The 21,011-nt window shown below is 48.0% G+C and overlaps 1 protein-coding gene across 6 annotated transcripts in view; it reads left to right on the top strand.

Annotated features, from left to right (window-relative positions):
• Positions 1-6,564: 6,564 nt before the first annotated feature.
• Positions 6,565-21,011, top strand: part of Dpf3 (double PHD fingers 3) — a 281,926-nt gene continuing 267,479 nt past the window's right edge. For 3 of the 6 annotated variants that reach the window (XR_015621793.1, NM_001434286.1, NM_001434287.1), the window contains 1 exon segment: positions 6,574-6,618. Coding sequence is in view for 5 of the 6 variants with exons in the window: in NM_001434286.1 (NP_001421215.1) it covers positions 6,587-6,618 (32 nt within the window). In the remaining variant the exon portion in view is untranslated. 6 annotated transcript variants of the gene reach the window in all.

Genomic DNA, 21,011 nt, shown 5'->3' with positions numbered 1-21,011 from the left:
TCCAGTAATAGGGGAGGAGAGGAACCATTAAGATCTTGTCGTAAGGCAAACCTCACTTAACAGCAGAAAGAGCAGTGTTTCAGCACACCCAAGACCTCTAGCTCAAGGCCATGGACTGAGAGTCTTTTCTTTTGTCAACAGGAACTGCCTGAAGTCTGTGCCCGGGAGTATGGCCCTGATCTCTCCCATGTCCTTCAAGCTCTTAGATAGCTGGTGACCGAAGCCCACAAGTTCTCTAGAAACCATCGATTCTGCCCGCCGCCGACTATCATCCTCTGTCTTGGATAAGATGTCTCATCCTCCTAAGGGGTTCCCCCACCTCCATCCCACGGGTTTTCTGACCTCCACCCCAGTCTCCTGTAACCCACATCGTTGCTCTTTTTCTACATGTCAGACTCCTCATTTGCAGCCCCCCGCCCCCTTAGAATCTTTTGGTGTTGGTCAGCGGCCTCCAGGACCAAACCGCCACTTTTCTTAGAATTTACACTCCACCTCCTCTCTCCGGTGTTTTCCTGCCCACTCATCCTATGCAGCTATTTTCTTACCTGAGGGCTTGCTCACAAGTCCAAAGCTCTTACAAATGTCTCGGAAGGTGCAGTCACAACACCCCCGTCCCCCCTCCGCGCCCTTGTCATTGTCATTTGGGAGTAATCACTGGCTGCCTCCTTCTGAAGGGATAACCCTGATCTTTTGGCCCGGTTGATGTTTCTTATCGTACCCCGGTTGCCGATGCTCCCTCTCCCCGCCTCTCAGCGTCTGTCTAGTCTCCTTACATGTAGGGCTTGTCCTTGGCTTCTCTGTGCCCCAAGGCCCGGCAGTAGGGAATCTTGCTGTGCAAAGTAGCTGCTGCTGAGTTATATTTTTAGTTTAGAAGACATTTACCTCTTGTCTCGTTTCTAAGGTCTCCTTAAGAAAAGCCCAAACTAATCGATTTCTTCCTGAGGGAGCCTTTCCCTCTCCTGCTGTTAGAATGGCTCAGTTTCTCCACTCAGGTCTTTGGATGCGGATCACTTCTTTGTCTCATGCTAATGGATCAAAACCTCTGCCCTTTGAACCCTCAACAGTCCCAAACTGTAGACACGCCACACACGAGGATGTGACCGCTGGGGCTGTGTGCACCAGGCCTCAGTGGGAGATGGCCGGGAGGCTCCTTTCCCCCCTAACTTACAACGAGCAATTGTTCTGCTTGCTTGTAGGGTTGGTCTCTCTGCAGATGGATAGGAATTGTAATTGTTTTCCAGGCCTGGTTTGCTTGTTCCTTTCTTTCTTTGGTTTCTCAAGACAGGGTTTCTCTGTGCAGCCCTGGCTGTCCTGGAACTCCCTCTGTACACCAGGCTGGCCTCGAACTCAGAGATCCACCTGCCTCTGCTGGGATTACAGGCCTGTGCCAATACTACGAGGCTGCCTGGTTTATTTTTATCTCGGTGCCTGTGCCTATGCACCGTGTCTCTTCTAAGAGAAAACCCTCTGCTCTTGGATAAATGAATGAGTGAACTAAGAAACAAAGTCCCTGGGAAGCAGCCAATACTGTTTCCATTGACCTCCCCTGAAATAGGTTTCATAGGCATCACCTAGGAGTGTCTCCCACATCCACAGCTTGCTTTGGGGGAAGTGTTTTGAGAGACTGAGAAGGGAACAATTCTTCTGCCCTCCTTCCCCAGGCATCGAGAAACCCAGGATTTTATTGTCGTTGTTGTTGTTGTTGTTGTTTTGTGATAGACTTGGTCGAGGTCCAAGCTGGTTTTAAACTCACTATGTAAATAAGACTGGCCAAGAATTCCTGATCTTCCTTCCGCTATTCCCCAAATGTTAGCATTGCATGTCTGGCTTAGCTCACATTTTTTTTTTTTTTTAAATGTAGGATTTATATGTTCTAGGCTGGCCTCTAACTCATAATCTAGCTCAGAATGACTCTAAATTTCTGATCTTCCATTTCCTAATTGCTGGGATTACGATCATGCAGCATCACATCCAGATTATGTCCCAGGGCTAGGCACGCTAGGCAAACACCTTGCTGACTATCCGGATGCTAGCCTAGGTATTATTATTATCATTTATAATTAATTAATTCTTTTCGTTTTCGAGACAGGGCTTCTCTGTGCAGCCTTGGCTTTCCTGGAATAAGCTCTGTAGACCAGGCTAGCCTTGAACTCTCAGAGATCTTCCTGACACTGCCCCACAAGTGCTGGGACTAAAGGCGTGAGCCACCACCTCCCCAGCTTTGCTGACCATAGTTTGAATGTTTCACTTTCTTCAAAGGAATTTTGCTTCCGTTTAGTGTTTAGAACATATCAGAGCTGGTTGCGGAAAACACTCAAGGCTACTTGGGCTGTGGATGAATGGAGAAAGGGAGTGGGGAGCTGCTCTTGTTTTTGATAAAATTCTTCTAGTTCCCAGAGCCCTTGAGGGACTGTGTTCATTTTGGATTATTTTGTCTTCGTTAAGGTGTGGTACGCAGGGTTGAATGTAGGGCCTTGCCAATGCTCCTTACTTAGCTATTATACTGTAGCACTTGGCTATTTCCCTAACCCTACTTTTAATTTTCCAAGGATTTATTTATTTTTATTTTATGCGTATGGGAGTTTTGTTTGCATTTGCTTCTCTATATCATGTGCAGTACTCACCAAGGCCAGAAGAGGGCATAAGATCCCTAGGAACTATAGTTACAGAATGTTGTAAGATTCCATGTGGGTGCTTGAAATGGAGCCAGGTCCTCTGCGAGACCAGTGCTTTTAATGGCTGAGGCTTCTCTCCAGCTTCTCCTCTTCCACTTTTCATTTTGAGACAGGGCCTCACCGGGTTTTCCAGGCTGGCCTTGAACTCCATCTGTAACCTAGGTAGGGCTGAACTTGCTCTTCCTCCCTGAGCCTACAGGATAGGTGGAGTTGTAAGTTTGCACCATCAGGCCTGGCTCACACTCTTTCAAACGGATCCTTTGGCTGTTTTTTTGGGGGGACCCTTGTCTCCTCTCATATGTAGGTGTGTTGCAAAGGCGGTATTCCCACCAGAGCGTATCTGCATGCTTTGCCTTTGCCTGCAGATGTTTTGTTTTTGATGATGTATGTATGTATTTATTTATTTATATTTTATGTACAATGGTGTCCTTCCTGCTTGTATGTATATGTGAGGGTGTCAGATTCCCTGGTACTGGAGTTACAAGATAATTGTAAGCTGCCATGTGGTGCTGGGAACTGAATCTGGGTCCTTCATCCCTGAGCCATCTCTCCAGTCTCTAATTTTTTTCATGAGTAAACAGAGATGGGTGCCCTTGTGACCTAGGTTCTTGGTCGCTTGGTGTGTTCTTCAGCTGTGTCTAAGAGGTTTGCCCCACTGACATCAATGGAGAAGTTGGAGAAAACTATGACAAGGGAAATGAAGGTAGTTGAGAATAGACCCTACCTCTCTTTCTGGTGTATAAAGCTATCCAATAAAATATAACCTGGGCTGCATGTGTGACTTGAAATTTCCTACTAATCACATTTTTTAAAAGGTAAAAAGAAATTGTGAGGATAGTTTTACAAACATTTTATTTAATCTAGGAAACCCCAAACATAATTTCTACACGTGATCAATATAAAATAATTCGGTTATTTGGAGGGAAGTTTAATACCAATCGGTTAGTGTAAGGTTGGGCATGCCTTTAATTCCAGCATTCATGAGGCACCCAGGGCTACAACATGAAACTCTATCTTTCAAAAAAAATGATATGTTAATATAGGCATGAGGATTAGGAGGAAGAGAGACATTCAGAAAGAGGGAGGAGGGGTTTGAGAGCAAGGGTAGGTGTGGCCTTCCCTAAGAGAATCCACTCATAGCTAATTTGCATTCCTATTTTGGCGCTAAGCCTATGAAGTCGTGTGTATATTTGACACATCTCAGAATTACCACTTATCAAATGCTCAGTAGTCACCTGGGCTCAGGAAGCTCTGGTTTGACAGCAAAGCTCACTGCTACCTAGGGGAGGGGGAGAAGTGATCATTCTGGCTCCCTTCTGCATTCCAAATAGCTTGCCCAGCCACCTAGATCAAGGCAGGCAAGATGGGGTTTGTACTCACAGGCGAGCCAACAGAGCTTTAGAAATGGGATTTTGTTCCCCTCCCTCCCCTCCATCCCTCCTCCCTCCTCCCTCTCCTCCTCCCTCCTTCTCCCTCTTCCCCCTCCTCTTTATCGCTATTCTTTTCCTTTTCCCCTTGGGCTGTCAGGGACTAACCCCTAAGACAGATATGTATTTGGCAGGCTCTGAGGTCCTGAGTTAGCCCCCTGACTTGTGATGAATTTAATTTTATGTGTAGGAGCGTTTTGCTTACAAGTCTATCTGTGCACCATGTGCATGTCTTGTGCGTACTTCGTCCAGGAGAGGGCATCAGATCCCCCCTGGAACTCCTGTTAGAAGGCTGTGGGTCACCATGCCCGTGCTGGGGGTTGCCCTAGGTCCACATGAGCAGCAATGTGTGCTCTTAAGCACCAAACCATCTCTCCAGACCCTGAAGTGTGATTTTTTTTTAAAAAGTGTTTTGATATCACAACCAATAAGAAGGGTTTTAGGTTTATGGAGTTAAATTGGGGAAACATTGCTATCAACATTGTTCATTTGCTCTAATCAATGAGTTTAGAAATAGAGAATTATTTCTGCTGTCTGTTGTCATCTTCTCGGGATTCCTATGTTCTTTATGTCACCAGCTGGCAAATGGTGGCAGACAGATGGATTTCAGAGTCTATATTACTATTGCACAGCACTGGTGAAGCCCAGACTTTAATTCTGGTCAAGGTTTCTGTCTCCTTCAAGCATGTTTACTCTAAATCCCTTGCTTTTGAAGATTTCGGCCCAAATCTGTGTCCTTTTAATCTATGATACAAACCCCAAAGTTAATAACAATATCTCTTTATTTCTCAGAAGTGATAAAAGTGACTACCAAGTCAGAATTGTACTGACAGTTAAAATGACTTTCCATGAAGTCGAAAAACCAAGGCAATACTATTTTGGGGGAGGGGTGATAAGATTGGGTTTCCATATTTGGGGGTGTGTGTGAGACTGGGTTTCCATATGTAGTCCAGGCTGGTTTTGAACTTTAAGGGAGCACTATCACACCTGGTTCTCTTTACAGTGCATCAAAAACAGCTTCCTAATCGTGAGACTCTGTAATGAGAAGAGAGGGTGGGGGAGAACATCACCCTACTAGGCAAACAAAGAGTTAAATATTTCCAGTCTGCACACACGGACTCACTCAGCTTTGCTGGGCTTATCTGTAACTCTAATAGTGAATGGAGTTGGAATCTGAAAGTTCCGAACTGCTTTGTGATTGTATTTTACTTTATTCATGGAGAGTCGTAAAAGGCGAGAGCAGGTGGAATTGTGAACTGCAATTCAGCATCTCTCGGTTTCCTTTTCACTCTCCAGCTCTCTGCTATTTGACCTGATTAAACAGCCAGGGGATAGCCAGACTTCTATATGCTAACGATAGAGTCTCTGGACTCTATGTGATTTCGTGCGTTTTCGCCCAGTCTGAGTCTCCCTGTGCTCCGTGGAAGCCTGAGTTCGCAGAAGTCTTAGTTTCTTCAGGGGTTCACCAGACTCTAAGCAGCCGAAGACTGGGGAAGCCTCCAGTCACGTCTGAACATTCACTTGCAGATTCTTTTCACCTCCTATCTTAGTCCAGAAAGGTGACGCCTGGATTCGCAGAGCCATTCCCGGAGGGGACTCTAGCAACACCTACAATTGTCAGGCTCTAACAATTTCTGCCTAGTTACTGGCTTCCCTAGCTGCGTTTCCTAAAGTTGCCTCAAATCTTCCCCAGCCTTCTGCCTAAAAGGTGCCAGGTCTCACTTCGTTCCCAAGCTGGTCGTGTCAGATCTTCGAAATCGTCGACAGTGGAGAACGGTGGTCGTAGGGGACCGTGCAGAGTGACCACCTGTGAATTACGTAACAAAAAACCATGGCTGAGACATTCCAGGGGGAAGGGAGTTGCTGCCCTGGACTCTCCCGTTCTCAGAAACCGACCGAGGAAGGTGGGTGAGATAAAGAAAACACTTCGGGAACAAGAAAATTGAACAGCGGCAGAACCCAGAGCATTTTTAGCAAAGAGTGGAGCACAGTAGTAATTTCTTGGAGGAAACTGCAGCCTTCCAACTTTTTGCACTTGTAACACAGTGGTGTACCCGAGACTCGGGGGTTAAAACCGTGATATACAAAGCCCAAAGCTAATGAATGGGATTCAGCATTTTTGTTGGCATTATGTAAATATTCTTGTCCAGGAGCGCAAACTCTGCGGTTATTTAGTAAAGTAGGGACTCAAACTAAGCGAGATTGCTCTCCCATGTATCTCCACTAGTCCCTATTTGAAAGGGCGCTACTAACACGGTACTGCCCCTTTAAGACCTGCTCGCTCTCGGGCTCTACAAAAGGGAGTGACCTCTGGGCTTTGACAGCTCCCCTAATAACTACCACCACGCAGGCTCCGCCCACTTGGCGACCAGCCGCGCCGATTGGCCGGCAGACCGGTATCCCGTGCTCTGATTGGCCTGCCGCTTCCCCTGAGCGAACCTTTAGAACTCTGAGACAGACAATATTCTGTTACATTGTAGCAAAATGGCGACTGTCATTCACAACCCCCTGAAAGCGTAAGTAAGACTAAAAAATGTACATATTCCGCGTGGTTTCAATATGAAAAAAAGGCGCCTTGCGGAGCGCAGCCGGCGCTCGGCTCTCGCAGACGCCTCCCGCTGCGCCCGGGCTCCTCTTTTCTTCCTGCTCTTACTTCTTCATCTTTTTTCCTCCCAGCGCGCAGAAATGTCAGGAGATGCAATTAACAAAAAGAAAATTGTTAAATTTGTGTTCTGCTTAATTGGCTGACCCGGACCGGGAGGGAGCACAGAGCGCCGGCGCCGGCTCCGGAGCTGCGGGGGTCGTGTGCAGCTCGGGTCTTCACGGTCCCCGGAGTCCCCTGCCTCTCCCGGCGCCGCGCGGGGCTGGCTGAGTCCGGCCGGAGCGCGGGGCAGGGGCCGCGTCCTGCGCTCTGCTATGCCCTGCGCTCCAAGCCGGAGCTTCCCCGGCCCCGCTGCTTGTCCACCGGGGCGGGCAGACCGACCGCAGCGGCTGCGGAGTTTTGCAGGGCGTTCGCTCTGCCTTCCGAGCTCTCCCAGGGAGTTTGTGTAAACCTTCCGGAGTTGGGAGGACGGCGCGCGGAGCGGCGGGTCCCGGGAGTCCTGGGGCCCAGGTGCTTGCCCCGGGCTTTTCCACTCCGGCAGCCGGGGATCAGGCGGGCGCTCCGGGCGGTCGCCGGTGTGTCTGTGTATTTGTAGGCTAACTGGCTCTAGTAAATTAACGATCTGGGTTAACTTGAGGTTGATATGGAGACGGGGAAACTGCAGGTCTTATTAATGGTGTGCTCGCCTGCTCTGGGTGAAAAGCTGAGGCGGCGGAGGCGGCGGTGTAGGGCTCTGGCGACAGCGAGGGGCAGGTGCCTCCCGGAGACTTTGAGCGGACAGAGGGGGGCGGGCTGCGCAAGGACTCGCGGGGGCCGGTTCCGATCGGAGCTGCCTGCCTGCCCGTCTTCCTTCCTTCCTTCCTTCCTTCCTTCCTTCCTTCCTTCCTTCCTTCCTTCCTTCCTTCCAGTCGGTGGACTGAATATGAAGCCGCCAAGTCTGCGGGTGATCGTGGAGCTGGGGGTGGCCTGGGAAAACTAGTGTGGCTCTCAAGGGGCGCTATTGGCAGGGATGTTGGCAGAGGGTGGATCCTTGGGAATCGCGGCGCGGCGTGGGCACCGGGTGGGTGCCGAGTGTACTAGGACTTCACGCCCTGATGAAAGCCTCTGGGAATCGGAGGGTGCGCGTGGGTGTTTAGTACCAATTCTTCCCGGTCTGTGTCAGTGGTCGATCTTGGCTTTTAACTGCGCGCTACAGCGTCCTAAGCCCTGGCTCCGGGAGTCGAAAACACCGTTCGCTTTGGGGAGCAGCAGGGCGGCGGCGAGTGTGTGTGTGTGTGTGTGTGTGTGTGTGTGTGTGTGTGTGTGTGTGTGTGATTCCTAGTGCCAAGAAACGCGTAGGGAGAACCCGCTGCGTTTGCACCAGCCAACAACCAGGAATAGGGCAGGGATGTCCCAGATCTCGGAGTTTCCACGAGATACTGCGGTAAAGACAGGGGCTGAGCTTGATGCGAGTTCCTGGCTCCGGTTCCCGCTCGGAAGCTCAGCTACTTTGCACTCGCGACAGCGTTTAACCTGAGAGGGGAAAAAAATGTTTTATGGCAGAATAAATGGGCGTAACTTCGCCGCGTCCTCGCCGACTCCCGCCACCACACCGCTGGTGCCGTGAGTTTCTCCAAAACCCACACAGCTGATTTGCAATTTCCTCATTTCCAGTCGAAATCACGTAGCAGAGCTGATGCTGCTTGGTAAACTCAGGTCTGAGAGATCTATTTGCTATGTGTACGGGGTTCCTCATTGGGAAAGCGGCATCCTTGGTGCCCGGGAGCGGGCTTACGCTCGGGCGCGCGCAGGAGCTCCACGCTCCAGGGTTCCCCAGATCTTTTCACTTTTTTTTTTTGACACAGAAGCGTGCGTGTATTGGAAATTGTGGGGAGAAGGAACAGAGAAGCTAGAAGGTGGTCAATCTCGGTTGATAGAATTAGTTCTGAATTATCCTTGTATCCCTTAATAATTGGAAACACTTGCCGTGGGATGCATTTGTAACTCCGTCTTGGCTCACGCACAGGGGCGCTCACCCACAACACCCCTGCCTGCCCTTTCCTCAGAGGAAGTCCAGTGGTCACTTATAATTAGCCATCCCCTTTTGTATCCCATCCTCTTCCCCTGAGGACTAAGGGTGTAAACAATAACCCCAATCAGCCAAGCTTTTTGCACCCTGGACATTTTCAAAACTCCGCACGCAGGAGCACACACACATCGTTACTGGGAGACCGAGGCCATCTGCTTTTATCATTATTATTATTATTTTAAAAACAACTTGTTTAATAAAACATCCTATACATTTCATTTGTTTTTAGAAGTTGCTGACCAGGAAACAAAACACACGTGAATAAATTATGCATGGGCTAAATTAGAACAAAGCAGAGCAACGCATCCAGCCGAAGGGATGGATGGGGGCGCAGGGAGGAGGAGGAAGAGTGAGGGGAATGGTTTGGAGAGCTTACGTGTTTATCCTTGTGTGCCCCTCCTGACAATGAGGGAGCTCCAAGCCACATTAGCATTTTCTCCGTGTGCAAGCGCTCTCTCTCGTCTTAAAAAGGCAACATCACGGACGCCCCCTACAGAAACTGGTCACAGAAAGATTTCCTCTTGAGCCTGGGGATAAGTAGCAGTAGTAACGGTGTTGGGAAGAAGCCAGCTCAGGTTTCTTTCATGCCACCCCGTGTAGGGCTGTGCCTTAGACTCTGGGTCCCTTTTCATCTTGCTAGCTTTTTTCCATGTGGGGGCATTCAATAATTCAACTCGCTGGATGACTAGATGGCTCAACTTGAATCTCTGCTTCGCGTGGGGTTGGGGGTGTCTTCTGTAGGGTCCCAAGTGCCTGAAAACAGCCTTTCTTGGTAGCTTGCCTTTCTTCCTGGCTGTCTTTGATCTCTCCTCAACTCCTTTTTCTTGCTGGTTGCTTTCACCCCTTCCTCTCTGAAGCTGACAGTCTGGCTTCTCCATTCCAGCCTTTAACTTCTTGTTACTGCCCAACAGGGTGTTAGCCGCAGAAACAGGAGCTGCCAGGTCAGATTAGATCAGAAAGGAACGCAGCAGGTGGCCCCACAGCTAAGCGGTCACATCTGGACAAATGGAATTCAGAGACACTGACAGACACATATGATGTGTAAATGTGAGTTGCCTGCTATTTAAATTAGCAGCTACACCCTGTCCTCTGAGTGCAGCTCATCAGAGACCTCCTCAACTCCTGTATACCCAGGAAGTGAACAGGGATAGATTTGATAAAGGCATGGGTGTAAGTTACATGTTGTCGATTTCTGTATACTTGGGAAATAAAATGCTTAATTAAAAAATTATTTATTTTAGGTGAGCACATGCTTTTAGTCCCAGCACTGGGGAGGCGGAGTTGGTGTCCAGCCTAGCCTACATAGTGAGTTCTGGGCAGCCAGAGCTGCATAGAGAGACCCTATTAAAACAAAGATACTATTTTATGTGTGTGTGTCTTGAGTGGGTGTGGTGCTGGAACAAGTGTATGTGTGTGGAAGCTCGAGCGTGTGTGTGTGTGTGTGTGTGTGTGTGTGTATGTGTGTATGTGTGTTTGTGGTTAGAGGACAACCTTTGGAGTGGTTTCTTCCACCATGTGTGGTCCGGGGATTGAACTCTGTTCAGGCGTAGAGCAGACACTCTTACTTATGTTTTTATTGTAAGATCTCACTATACTAGCGCAGGGTGCTCACCTTCCCCCGTGTCTGCCAACAACACTTTAAGCAGCACAATCTCACAGTAACTTATCAAAACTCTGCTGGTAGCACTTAACTGGGAATGCCTGCCACCTTCTGCCAGACTTGATAATGTACATATGTATCTGTTTTTATAACTCCGGGCTCAGAGACGGAATAAATGCTATCGTCACTTCATTATTCTAGTTAGGGCTGTAATGCTTTAATTGTTTGATTATAGACAACCAGAAAGCTAAACTATTTAGTCATGCTTATAACGATGATTCCTTGTACACAGTTGCCTTGAAGCTTCACTTTGTAAAGAGTTACTCCAGCTTGGAGGTACTTTGCTTTATTATTAAGGACGTAACTCTAAGAGGAGGAAATGTTTACTTGATCAGTATTCAACATGGCTCGTGTGTACAGATGATGTGGTCAGGTCTTTATCTCTCTGTCCATTCTTTGATGTGGATGTGTGTGTGGGGCACATGAAGGTTAGAAACCAGACCTTACTCTTGCTGAGAGAGCCAGTTTAATTATCAGAGAGGAAGGGTCAGGGGGCCACATTCCTGGTCCTAATCTTGTCTTGGCTATTTTGATTGGGGAAGGGGTGGTGAGTAGGGATGAAGCAGAGAACAGTGGGGTAGGGGGCTTTGTGAATTTTCGGCCTTTTATGGACACCATTCTAGTCCTTGATGGAAAAGGACCCTTGAAGCCAACAGATGCTTGACCACTACCATTTCTCTCCGCTTTAGTCATCAGTGTAAAAATAAACAGGAGGGTGGGGGTGGGCGGAGAGTAAAAAGCACTGGCGGTTCTTCCAGAGGACCCGAGTTTGGTTCCTAGCACCTACATAGAGCATCCAAGCTCGAGGGATTTGACACCCTTACACACACACACACACACACACACACACACACACACACACACACACGCACACGCACGCACACAGATAAAGTGAATCCTTATTTATTTGTCTGTTTGTTTATTGGTTTTAAGAGACGGTTTCTCTGTATAGCCTTGGCGTCCTGGAGCTCATTCTATTTCCCAATCTGGCCTCAGACTAGCAGATCTACTTGCCTCTGACTTTCTGAGTGCTGGCATTAAAGGCGTGCATCAAACTCTGGCAAAGTAAAATAAATCTTAAAAGCCCTAAAGTCTCTAAACTTCATTAGCGCACATTATTTTTTATTTTTATTTATTTATTTATTTTTTTTTTTTGGTTCTTTTTTTCGGAGCTGGGGACCGAACCCAGGGCCTTGCGCTTCCTAGGTAAGCGCTCTACCACTGAGCTAAATCCCCAGCCCATTTTTTATTTTTATTATATTTAACTACTTGTTATTATTATTATTCTGAGCTGTCCATATCCACACAGGAACTCAGTTTCTGTCAGAATCCAAAGGGAGGCATCGTCACAGGGTAAACCTTGAAGACAGTCCAGTCTGCAAACCTCCTGGGGGACATCCTAGATCCACAGAACAACAGGGATCCATGGTGATCGAGTTGGGGCGGTTACATCGTCCTTTGACTCCTTGGAAGCATGCAGGTAGTTGAATTTGGATTTATCCACAAAAAGCTGTGATATCTCTACATCCTCTCAGAGCAGCACCAAACACGGAATGCATGGTCATCACGCTTTGTTTTGAGCACACACACACCCCCACCCCCCATTCCCCCCCCAAAAAAATAGAAACTGAGGCTGATACCCATCTTTCAAAGTGCAGCCCTGTTGGTGGAAGCTGGGTCATAAAAAGTCCCCCCCCCCAACCCCCCAACCAGGGGCCTGTTTATTATACCAACCTCAGCAAAATAACTTTTGCGGTTTTTGAGTGTTTTGAAAGTCACTCGAAGGCCAAAATATAGCCAAGTGTGGCAAACCTCAGGCCAAAAGAAATCCCACAGGCACTGAATTTTTTTTTTCTTCCCTGTTGTGATTCTCCAATGCCTGTCTTATTACCCCATTTTAAATAGTCTTTAAGTATGAAGGTATTTAACAAGGAAAGACAAAAGAGTGGCCTTGGGGGTAGGGAGGAGAGGATGGGTGAGTGGATCAAACCACTGTGTGGTCTGGAAGTGCAGAGATGATTGTTTAACTTCGGAAGAGCCCCCACAGGATGAACGGTTTCCAGTCTGCAAGTTTTCTTAGCTTGCCGGAGTGACTGGGAAGGGGTGTGGTGTGGTGGTGTTTGTGTGATTTGTTTTTCTTATTGGTCAGGTTACTGGTGTTTCACAGTCTGTCAGACCATATGGATGAACAGAGCTAGCCTCGTAAAACTGTCACCAAGAGAAGGTTTTCTTGAAGCCTGTGATTTGCATTAGAGTTTTAAAAGCCAGAGTTAGGAGGTGTTGCTGGGGGAGGCCAGGGGCTAGAGAAGTAGAGTGTGGTGAATGTCTGAGTTGCATGTTTGTGAACACTTAGAGGGGGGGGGAGGGACAGAGGGAGGGAGGGAGGGAGGGAGGGAGGGAGAGAGAGAGAGAGAGAGAGAGAGAGAGGTTAGTGGCAGGGGAAGAGAGGGAAGAGGATATGAGGTTGGGGCTCTGTGGAGACTGGGAAGGTTCAGACTTAGCATCCCTAGTAAGGGATTCAGATAGTTCTCATTGAGTCTCCGGCACTCAGGGGCTGAGGTGAGAGAACAATAGTGACCACATAATTCTGCTCTAAGTATCCCCTCTATCCCTTCCCTCCCGATAGTCACAAACCCAGGGACTGTGCTCACCTCAGGATGCTGTGAAATGAGGTAGGTTTTTCTTGTCATTCTTACTCATCCTGACGACCTGCTGTTTGTAGTACCCATGGTTGAACTCTCTATCAGGAAACCTTTCTTGTTCTCACCCTTTCCTTACCACCATGGCAGCCTGTCTCACATGCTGTCTCTTTTCCACGGTGACCATAGCAGCTTTGCTGACTTTGGAGTAAGGTGAGGAGAACAGGCTCTGGCATCCTATACCTTTTCGGGGTTTCCTATTCCTTTATGAGGAGGAGGTGCACTTGATTTCATAATTCCCTGATCAAAAATGTCCTGGCAGTTGCCTGGGTATGGTGGCACACATCTTTAATCCCAGTACCTGGGAGGCAGAAGCAGGGAGGTCTCTGTAAATTCTAGGCCAGCCTGGTTTACACAGTGAATTTCAGGACAGCCGAGGCTACATAGTGAGATCCTATCTCAAAATAACCCCTCCCAGTCCCCAGCATATGAAACCAGACCAAACTAAAACTCAAACAAAATCGTGGTCAATTTTGGTGGGAAGGACAGTTAGTGCTTAGGCTCGTTTCTAAGGTGTTGCTCTGGAGTGGAGTTGTAAGACCTGGAGGCCCTCATGTTGTTTCACTTCTTGGGGTCCCACCTTGCCACGTAGGGCTCCCACTTAGGGTTCTATCATGATGGAAACATCCTATCCCTTCTCAGAACCTGCGGCTGAGGACCAGGTAACCAAGCTGTTCAAATGTGGGCTTTTCTTTTGGTCATGCAACCAGAGAAAGGAAGGTCGGGCGGGAGACCAGTTTGTCTATTTTGCTATTAGAAGCACTCAGATAATGTTTCCAGATGTGAAAAGTACTGGAATTACGGAGAATGCTTTCCTTCTCCAATCTACCCCTCCCAACCCCGCGCCCACGTAAACATTGGTGCTGTAGCCCATTTCTGAGTACTCATCTAGGATGTGTGAAGCCTTGGGTTTGCCTCTTGAGTTTAGAGAGGAGGGACCCAAGCCTTCAGCTGACCCTCTGCCTTTCATCTAAGTCATATTGTTTGACGGTGGCACCCAGCTCAAATGACATGGAGGTAAAGGTCTTGCTTCCTTCTCATTCGCACAGCCACAAGAACCTGGTTGCTAAGTGACCTGAAGCCTGTGGGCCTGTACTGATGTCTCACTGAGCTCCCTCTAGTGCAGCTTGTGTTACTGCTGTGGAGGGAGGGGCAGGCATCCAACAGACACCCAGGAACTGGCTCATACCTGTGTGGGCATCATCACGCAGATTGGAATTTCATTGTCTTTCCTTTATTGACGTTGTAGACTCCACCTGGGGATTATTACCGGGCTTTTCTGTGGTTGAAATCTCCCTTGGCAATTTTCTGCAAGCCTAAAGGAGGAAGAAGGGCTCGCAGGACTTATCAGCCATTTTGCAGATGCCAGCATGTAAATTCTAAGTCTTAAGCCGAAGGAAAAGTGACGTAGTTGATCTTCAGCAGACAGACGCCCCTTTTACATTTTAAAACCTTTGATAAGATAGGCGTGGTAGAAAACACACCATCTTAGCAGGGTGGCAGTGGCACACTCTTTTCATTCAAGTACTTGGGAGGCAGAGGATGGCAGATCTCTGAGTTCCAGGACAGCCAGGGCTATACAGAGAACCTCTGTCCTGAAAAAAAAAAACAAAACAAAACCAAAAAACCCCCAAACAACAACAACAGCAGTAACAACAACAAAAACACCATTTTTAAGGCATTGCAGTTCAGTGGCATTAAATACATTTTAACAATATTTATTGCGTATGGGGGCACATACACATACATACACATACATATACACATGCCCTGGTATGCCATTTGCTTATGGAGGTCAGAGGGCAACTTGTGAGTCACTTCTCTTTGTCTACCGTGTGGGTCCCAAAGATTGAATTCAGGTAGTCAGGCTTGGCAGCAAGCACCTGTATTTGCTTAGCCATCTTGCCAGCCCACATTAAATGCACTGATAATTATTGGCCAGCCATTTCTAGAACTTTTTCAGCACGCCGAACAAAACTTTATGTGTCCTCATTAAACACCTTTCTGGGCTGGGTTCTAGCTCAGTGGTAGGTAGAGCAGGGGCTTGTATGGGCAAGGCCCTCGATTCAGCCTTCAGCACTAGACAATAATCATTCCTTCCTTATACCCTGCTTCCCAGGAGCTAGAAGTGTCCTTTTGCTCTCTGCCTAAGGATTCCATATGAATGGAAACTTGCTCTGTTTGCCCTTTCGTGTCTGGCTTATGTCACTCTGCGCAATGTCTTGGGCGCCATCCCCGTTGCAGTGGGCGTATATCAGACCTGCATTCCTTTTTATGGCTGTTGTATGGACGGGCTACACTCTGTTTATCCATTTATCTGCTACTGCACACTCGAGCCATTCCTGTTCCTGGCTGTTGCAAATAAAGCTGCTATGAACATTTTTGTGTTAGTAACCGCTCCAGGCCCTGTGCTCAGTTCTTATGGGTAGAGGCGTGGATTGCCTTTATTTTCGGACTTTTTACAAATCAGAGGCTGCAGTTCTAGCTGGTACAGGCTGTCCCCCCACCCCCCAACCCCATTATAACAATGATAATAATGTTACAGAACTCGGCAACCCCATTGTAACAATGATAACAATGTTACAGAACTCAGCCTCCTCCCTACCCCTTCTCTAGGTATTAGCACTACTGTCTGGGGAGTGGTAAAGGCCCAGGAAGCTGGGAATCGGGAGACTCACTCACCTCTCCCATTCCTAGTTCTTGGCATGGCCCCTTGTGCCACCTTTGCTGTGAGGGTAAGAATTCCTTATGAGGAAATCTGTCCCCATGGAGAGGGAGGGAGCACCTGGGATGACAGGACAGATTGGTGGCTCCCTTGGGAGTTCAAGGCCAGCCAGGGCTGCAGAGTGAGACTTCGTCTCAAACACAACAGAGGAAAGTAAAGTTACAACACAGATCTAAAGATGGAGCTCAGTTGGTTGGTTAACACATGAAGCTAGAGTTTGAACTCTTGCACTGCACGAATGAGGCATGGTAGCGCTTGCCTATGATCCTAGCACGAGGGAAGCAGAAGCAGGGGGTTAGAAGCTCAAGGCTGTCCTCAGCTAGTGACTTCGAAATAAGCTGACGATACACCAGATATTTTATCTAAGCACGCACGCACACATGAACACACACTCATACACATATACTGAAAAAACCCAGGAAATAAACAAACAAAAACTGAGCCTGTTTTTGCACAGGGGGAGAACTTATTTATTTAATTCTTCTCCTGCCCAAGCCCCTGTTTATCCTTCAGGGGCCCAAGTGAAATAAAACTTTTCAGAAAGGGGAAACTCCAAGTATAAGGCATTCCCGGGAGAGCTGAATGTCCCTGTCACGTATCGAGTCCTTCTCAAGAGTCAAGGATAACCTAATACATTAGATGTGTGTCCGTGTTGCTGGGGATCAAACCCAAGTTCTGACCCATGCTGGGGGAGTTTTCTGTTGAGTCACATACCCAGCATGCTTTCTTTGAGACCACCTCTTACCAGCTATCTCCTGCCTGCCTCCTGAGTAACTGGGGTCAGAGGTCTGACCCATCATGGTTGGTCTATTAAACATTATCCAAAAGACATGTCACTGACATCATATCTAATCTTTGTCTTTAATACAAATCTTGCTCATCAAACTGTGACTCAGTAGTCCCGGGAGCTCAGACAGCTTTCACGTGGTCTAGATTTGAAGTGGGCATGAAGATGAGGTCAAGAGAAAGTCCCATTTCACCTTGGGAGTCCGGAGCTGAGCTCATCCACAGGACCAGTAGCTATGGGAAGGGCAGTGGGTAGAGGGAAACACTTGGGCGGGCTTGGGTCCTCAGCTAAGCTCTTGGTCCTTTCACCAAGGCTGGAGTCTGCATCCGCTGGTGAACAAGGAAGGCAAACGGTTGCTTTAGGAGGCATTGTAAAAGGACATCTTACTTATAGAAAACTGGACATAAAAGCTCACGATGGGCTTGAATCATTACGTTACGCATTGGTTTCTAGCATTGGAGAGGCTGCACATACAATCTCGAAGCAAGCTTCAAGGGTCCTTTAGCAGTGCACTAATCACAAAGCCGTCCCCACTGCCATCATACTTGCAATGACTTTCCTTGGATCACCGTTGAGTTGAGCCCAGTGGGAATGGTCTCACTGGAGCCAACTTAGGAGCGTCCTTTATCTTGTCCTGGTTACAGCCAAACGGCCTTCCCGTCTGCGTCTACAGGTCATCTACTTTCAGAAGGACCTCTGGTTTCTGTTTCAGCTTCTAGAGTCTGACTCTTGGGTGCTAAGTGCCTGGGAAACAGGAGGCTGACTGTCCTCTCCCAGGAAAACCCCTGTCATTGGGGTAGGGGTGGGGTGGTGAGAGGAGGAAGCAACTGCTGCCGGAGATGGGGCGCGGGGGGGGGGGGCAGGGTGGCTGGGACATTGGGAGTGGAGAGAATATATTCTCTCTTGCTAATTATTTTCCCCGAGGACTTAGCCAGTGCAGAACCATCTATTATCGTGGGAGCGCTCTACGGTGGTTCTGCCTGTGATGAATGCTAAGTGGAAACAAGCAAGAAAAATTAACAGGCGGCCGCTTCTGTCCACCTAATTAAAATGCAATCCAAATGCATAAGCCCTTATGTTTCCCCAATGCACACCCCCCTTTCCGATCCAAATTCTGTGGAGGAGAAAAACACTTCCCCCAATCATTTTCTTTGATTATGTTTTCATCAGGAAAAAGACTGAGGGTTTCCCTCGGAATCCAGAAGGGCCATATTCTAACCGTTAAAAAGTTGCCGGTCTATGGACTCCAACTCGGCTTGAAAATTTCTGAGTATTATAAAAAAAAAAACAACCCAAATTTTATTTGACTGCAGAGATAAAGGACTCAGGGGGGGGGGGAGAGAGAGAGAGAGAGAGAGAGAGAGAGAGAGAGAGAGAGAGAGAGAGAGAGAGAGAGCGAGCGAGAGCGAGAGAGCGCGAGCGCATTTTCTGCTGACTTTAGTTTTGGGTTAAAAGTCTAGGCTGGATTAGTAATGAGAAGTTTGAAAGTCTCTTCTGTCTTTGCTTTCTATCTCTTTCCTAGTCCTCATTTCTGTTTCTGTTTGTGTTTTTTCCTCTCTGGGTGCTGTGTGCCACAAACCCTTAGGAAATCCCAAGTTTTTGTAGAAAGGTTTCCCAAGACAATGTTTTATCTGCCGTTGCATTTGGTGACAGTATCGGAAATGCCCCAAGTGTCTTTGAAATCAAACAATACTTCTCCATCCATAAGGAGCGTCCCCCTAGTCCCTTCGCTCAGCCCATCATTCATTCTCTCTCTCTCTCTCTCTCTCTCTCTCTCTCTCTCTCTCTAGAACAACTTTATTCAGCAGTCATAAAATATTTAATAAAACATGAAACTTCAGTCCCCGTGTTCTGTTCACCGTCGCAGGCGTCTCCTGGCAGGGCCCCCTCCCCAACCCCTGTCTGCCCTCCACAGCAGCCCCAGCTGTTCATTTATCAGGGCTGGCCGGCTCAGCAGTGCATGGAGATTGCTTTTAATTAACTCTCTTCATTTTTCCCAATCTTCAGGGAGCAGCAGCCATTTAATGATTTTAATATTTTATCTAGATTTATATCCTCTTATTCGTTGTTGTTTGACTTGCGCATTTGCTCTTCCTGAATAGCTTTTAGATGGGTCTGTTTATTTGCCCCTGACCCCCCTTACCCCCAAGACCTTTCCCCAAGATGGGAGGATGGGATCCAGAGCAAGTCCACTTCAGTGGTGGGTCCTGTGATGGTTTGGACCATAGACTTTGCCTTCTAAGCTCAAGTTTCACTTGACTTTTACATGTCAGAGATTATGAGCTTTTCATTTAAAAGAAAGAAAGAAAGAAAGAAAGCAAAGGGGGCTGGGGATTTAGCTCAGTGGTAGAGCGCTTGCCTAGGAAGCGCAAGGCCCTGGGTTCAGTCCCCAGCTCCGAAAAAAAAAAAAAAAAAAAAAAGAACAACAACAACAACAAAAAAGAAAGAAAGCAAAGTCAAAAACAGCAGAGCGGAAAAGAGAAGAAGAAATTCTGTGTCACGGAAGGTGAGGTCCTTTGGCTCTTGGGCTTTCTCTGAAGGTGTAAGGTAGTGAGGTGGCTCAAACCTACTTCCTGGGGTTCACTTTGGGTTACAGTCTGAGGTTCATCATCCCACCCACCACGGTGTTATGTATACTCCAGTGATTTTTATTCTTAAAATAATAGATGGGGCCAGGCGTGGGGGCGCACACCGTTAACTCTAGTACTCAGGAGGCAGAGGCAGGTAGAGCTCTATGAATTCCAGGCCCAGCCAAGACTACATAGTGAGACCTTGTCTCAAACAAAACAAAACACCAAAAAGCAAACCATCCAAGCACCCAGACAATAACAAAAATTCCCAATCAAACAACAACAACAACAACAACAACAACAACAACTACAACTATTCTTACTGTGGAGCCCTGTCTCGGCTCAGGGGATCCTGCCTCAGCTTCTCTTGGCTGGGACTAAGTGTGTGTGCCCTCATATCTGGAATAGTACATTCTTGCTGCTGCTAAGGGTGCTTGGCTTGAGAGCAGACTGAGATCAGTTCAGCCCAGTCTTCATATCATGGGCTGCTTCTTTATTTAGGCATGGCTGGGATCAGCTGAGCGACTTCTTGGCAGATTAATTGCTGTGTGATCTGAAGAAGGAGTTGAAGAGGCAACTATCGCTTTCTGCCTGCTACTGTGTAGTGGTGGGCAAGCATGCAGCTATCCACCCAGCTTCCTGGCTCCCCCTCCCAGCCTCCTTTGCACCGAGGGGTGTGTACCTTTGTCCAATACCTCCACAGAGGTCTGGCAGGCAGGCTTGAGTGCAGGCTAGTTTTTAGAACCAGTGTGGCCACAAAATGCCCTTTTGACACCGGGGGTTGGTGATATGTCTTTGGGGTTACCTGTTGCTAGGCAACTGCTAGCTAAAGTCTGAACTTGATCTGGGGATTGCAGTGAATTGCCCTCGGTGACTTATATCTACATTTAGGGACTTTGATTTGCAGTATTGGCCCAGGCAACAAGAGGCTGGGAAGACATTCTTTTTTTGTAGCCTAAGGTTTTTAAAAGGCCAGGCCAGAGCCTGATGCCTGGTTTGTACACACAGATGTTTATTTTGGTGACGGAAATGGTCTTTCCTTCCTATCCCCTTATATTGGAGTGTACCTCTGCTCTCTATAGTTCTTTGGCCAGCCTTCAAACCCTACCTACCTTTTACAGGTCAGGAACCCAGCTATGTGCAAGAGACAGCGAGGGGAAAGCGGTTCTCAACGCTGTGACCAGGTGTTCACACCACTCAGTGTTTGCTGGGTATATTCTGTTGTCCTTGAATCTCTAGAAAGCTGCAGATCAGCCCCCTTGGAATAGATGTACCCGAGTATGGACCTCCACATGTGGATTTAAGGGGCTCAGAGCCCTCGATGAATACATCTGTGGATACCCTGCAGATGTCCGGGCTCTTGGGTGACAGTCTCCACAGGAGAGATGTGGGTCAGTTTCTCTTCTCCCTCAGCCTCATAAGGGCTGGGGTTATAGGTGTGCATCACTACACCTGACTGAATGGATGTTCTGAATCCCCGTGTGAAGGCAGCCCCCCTCCCCATCCTCAGCCATCTCAATAGGCTTCTTACGGCTGTTGTATATCAGTAAATGGTCTTCTAGCCCCAGCCTACTTCCAGATGCACTGTTTGCTTGATGCCTCCAGACAGCTCAAGGGCTCCCTTTCCCCGCTGTAGTCCTTGCTGACCCTTAGAGGGTGGTGCTATCCACAGTGGCCTTTGGCCCCCTCAGTCCTGCACATGTCTTTCCTCCTTCCATCATGGAGATCCTCTACTGTGGCCAGTTACAGCAAAAGGCTCAGGAAGGCAGTGACTGGCTGTGCTTTTCTGTCCCTAGGA

Source organism: Rattus norvegicus, chromosome 6, assembly GCF_021556685.1.
Source record: "Rattus norvegicus strain SHRSP/BbbUtx chromosome 6, alternate assembly SHRSP_T2T, whole genome shotgun sequence".
In the NCBI taxonomy this organism is placed as follows: domain Eukaryota; kingdom Metazoa; phylum Chordata; class Mammalia; order Rodentia; family Muridae; genus Rattus; species Rattus norvegicus.
This window is presented reverse-complemented; position numbering and strand designations above follow the sequence as displayed.